The following is a 3,076-nucleotide window of genomic DNA, read 5'->3' as shown; positions in this document are numbered from 1 at the left end:
TGGAATTTGCCCCTTCCTCACTCATGTACATTGCTCTGCTCAGTCAGAGCTTGATGATAAGAAAGTTACAGAAGCTTTTAGGCAAGTCAAGGAAGTTTTATAAATTATATAAATTGTGTATGTTTTATCACATGTTTATTTATACACAAATTACACAATTCATGCACCCCAATTTAGACTGACAGGGCCCAGGACAACTGTCCCCACCCCAATAGTGGCCCTACAGTCAGATATCAATCAGACTCAGACAGGTTTGAAAATCCTGTTGGATAATGATCATATCAGCAGGTTAATCTGGTTTTCATTTGATGGGTCTCAATTTGATCTTCATTTGATCTTCTCCTGTATGGCCACCTTAACAAGAATAGGGAAAAAAGAATTGACAGTTAACATGAGTCTAAAGTCCAAACAAACTTGTTGCACCCTGTGTGAGCGGGAGATAAAACAAGTCCCATTTCTTATAGAGAGATAAAGAGTAAAGTTCACCTTCTTTCTTTCTTGTTCCTGATTTCAGTGATGGCGGCTGCTGATCTGAGAGACGAGCTGAGCTGCTCCATCTGCCTGAGCATTTATACTGATCCTGTATCCCTGCCGTGTGGCCATAACTTCTGCCAGGTCTGTATTGGGACAACATGGGACACCCAGGAGGGATCTGGGGCTTATTCCTGCCCTGAATGTAGAGCAGAGTATCAGGAGCGCCCTGCCCTGTACAGGAACAGAACTCTGGGTAACATAGCAGAGAGATTCCTTCCAACTGAGACAGAGCCGGGGGAGACTGGGATCTTCTGCACCTACTGTGTCCTCTCTCCTGTACCTGCTGCTAAATCCTGTCTCCTGTGTGAGACTTCTCTGTGTGATACCCACCTGAGGGGGCACAGCAAGTCAGCAGAACATGTACTGACCCAACCCACCGACTCCTTTATGGGGAGAAAATGTTCTGTACATCACAAGGTTCTGGAGTATTACTGCTGTGAGGAGTCTGTCTGTGTCTGTGTGTCCTGCTGTCTGGCCGGAGAGCACAGGGACCACAGGGTGGAGCTGCTGAGTGAGGCCTCTGAGAAGAAGAAAGAGAAAGTGAGGAAAGTTGTGGAGAAACTGAGGCCAGAGAGAGAGGAGACTGAGAGAGGAGCCCAGAGACTGCAGGAGCGCAGGAGAGAAGTGGCAGAAAAAGCAGCCGGTGAGACAGAGAGAGTCACTGCCCTGTTTAGAGACATCAGGGAACAGCTGGAAGCCCTAGAGAAGCGACTCCTGAGTGACATCTCCAGCCAGAAAGAGAAGCTCTCACTCACACTCACTGATCTGATGGAGCAGCTGGAAATAAAGAAGGACGAGCTGTCCAGGAAGATCCGTCACATTGAGGAGCTGTGCAACATGGCAGATCCACTCACTGTCCTACAGGAACGGGAATCACATGGAGCTGCAGATAATGAGGGGGGCAGAGAGAGACATGATATAAAGGTCCCTGCTGTAGGGGATCTGGATGTGGATCTGATCTCAGAGACATTACTCACAGGCTTAGCTGCCATTGGGACTGGGGTAAAGGGAAGGATCTATGGGCAGGAGGCTACAGACCTGTTACTGGATATAAACACGGCTCATAATCTTGTATCTGTATCAGGGGACAGGAAATCTGCTTCCTACTCACTCATATACCGGTGTCACCCACAATCCACAGAGAGATTTCAGGTTCCTCAGACTTTAAGCAGCAGGAGTTTCCCCTCAGGGCGACATTACTGGGAAGTGGAGGGCAGTAAATCAGGGGACTGGGGGGTAGGGGTGGCCTATCCCAGTATAGAGAGGAGAGGGGGTCAGTCCTCCATTGGGGATAATAACAAGTCCTGGTGTTTGTGCAGATGGAATAATAACTATACAGTGAGACATGACAGTAAAGACACAAAGTTACCCCACGTCCCTTCCTGCAGGAGAATCAGGATCTCATTGGACTATGAGGCCGGACGTCTGTCCTTTTATGAGCTGAGTGAGCCAATCAGACACTTACACACCTTCACTGCCACATTCACTGAGCCCCTTCATGCTGCATTCTGGGTATGGGGGGATAATACCTGTGTGAGAATCATTAGTTAGGAAGCCCATTCCCAGAATTGCCCTTAGCCCAGTGATGCCAGGGAGAAAATGTTGGTGCCATGTTAATGATGGACAGTTTCACTTATCAAATACTTTGTGGGTATTTTAACTGTGGGGCAATAATGTGCAATTATGCAAGTTTGATTATTGGAACAATATTGCTCAGGACTTGGGGGTCTTCTTGGTGCTGAACTGTTTATCTCTGTAATCACTTTATATAAAGCTAAGTACATGAGTGTTTAAAGGACACCTGCTGGGCAAAAAATATTTTCCCCAATCACAAGTACAGGCCAATAGAGCCCGCACTCCAGCTGGGGGTAACAGTAGGGTGTTTTTAAAAAAAGAATTAGCCCCTCCAGCGTTAGGTGTTTCATACATGAAAGGAGCTCCTAGTGTGAGCAGTCATGTTATACAGATCACATGCACATGATGAGATTTCTGTTTGCCCCAACATGGCCGCTCTAACCCTCCTGGTGCTGGTGGGGGGGAAATTTTTTAAAAAGAATAAGAGGGTGTCCATGTGAGTGTGTTGGGGTTCATGTTTATAAGTGTTAGAGTTTGTGTTAGTGTTAGAGTGTGTAGGTATTTGAGTGTGTATGAGTAGTTGTGAGTTATTGCTCATTAGCTTTTCATCACTAGGACTAATCAAAAATCCTGCATATATAATTAATTAACAATATAATTCAAAGTCCCCCAGTTTATGACTCTGGTCCATTCATTGATTACGAGACCATCAATATATCTGAACTCTAACTCACTGCTTTGTTACACCTACGTCTCACTCATATTGTCATTGTAACAAACTGACCAATGGAAAGCAAGAACAAATTACACTATATAAAAAAAGATGATGATGATGATCTTCTGTAACTTTCTCTCCCAGGCTCGCAAATAGGCAAAATACTGTATGTGAAATTGATATCACTAATCTATATTTCATTAAAAGAATTTGAGCTACACTCACTGTTTACCCCAAAACCAAATTTACTGC

At 45.1% G+C, this 3,076-nt stretch overlaps 1 protein-coding gene across 1 annotated transcript; it reads left to right on the top strand.

Moving 5' to 3' along the window:
* Positions 1-351: 351 nt before the first annotated feature.
* Positions 352-2,125, top strand: LOC121399557 (E3 ubiquitin/ISG15 ligase TRIM25-like). Its single transcript, XM_041580699.1, has one exon. It carries the CDS (start codon positions 517-519, stop codon positions 2,083-2,085), a length of 1,569 nt encoding a protein of 522 aa, XP_041436633.1. The 5' UTR covers positions 352-516; the 3' UTR covers positions 2,086-2,125.
* The last annotated feature ends 951 nt before the right edge of the window (positions 2,126-3,076 follow it).

This window comes from Xenopus laevis, chromosome 1S (assembly GCF_017654675.1).
Source record: "Xenopus laevis strain J_2021 chromosome 1S, Xenopus_laevis_v10.1, whole genome shotgun sequence".
Lineage (NCBI taxonomy): Eukaryota > Metazoa > Chordata > Amphibia > Anura > Pipidae > Xenopus > Xenopus laevis.
Note: the sequence above shows the minus strand (reverse complement) of the source record. Positions and strands in the feature narration are given on the sequence as shown.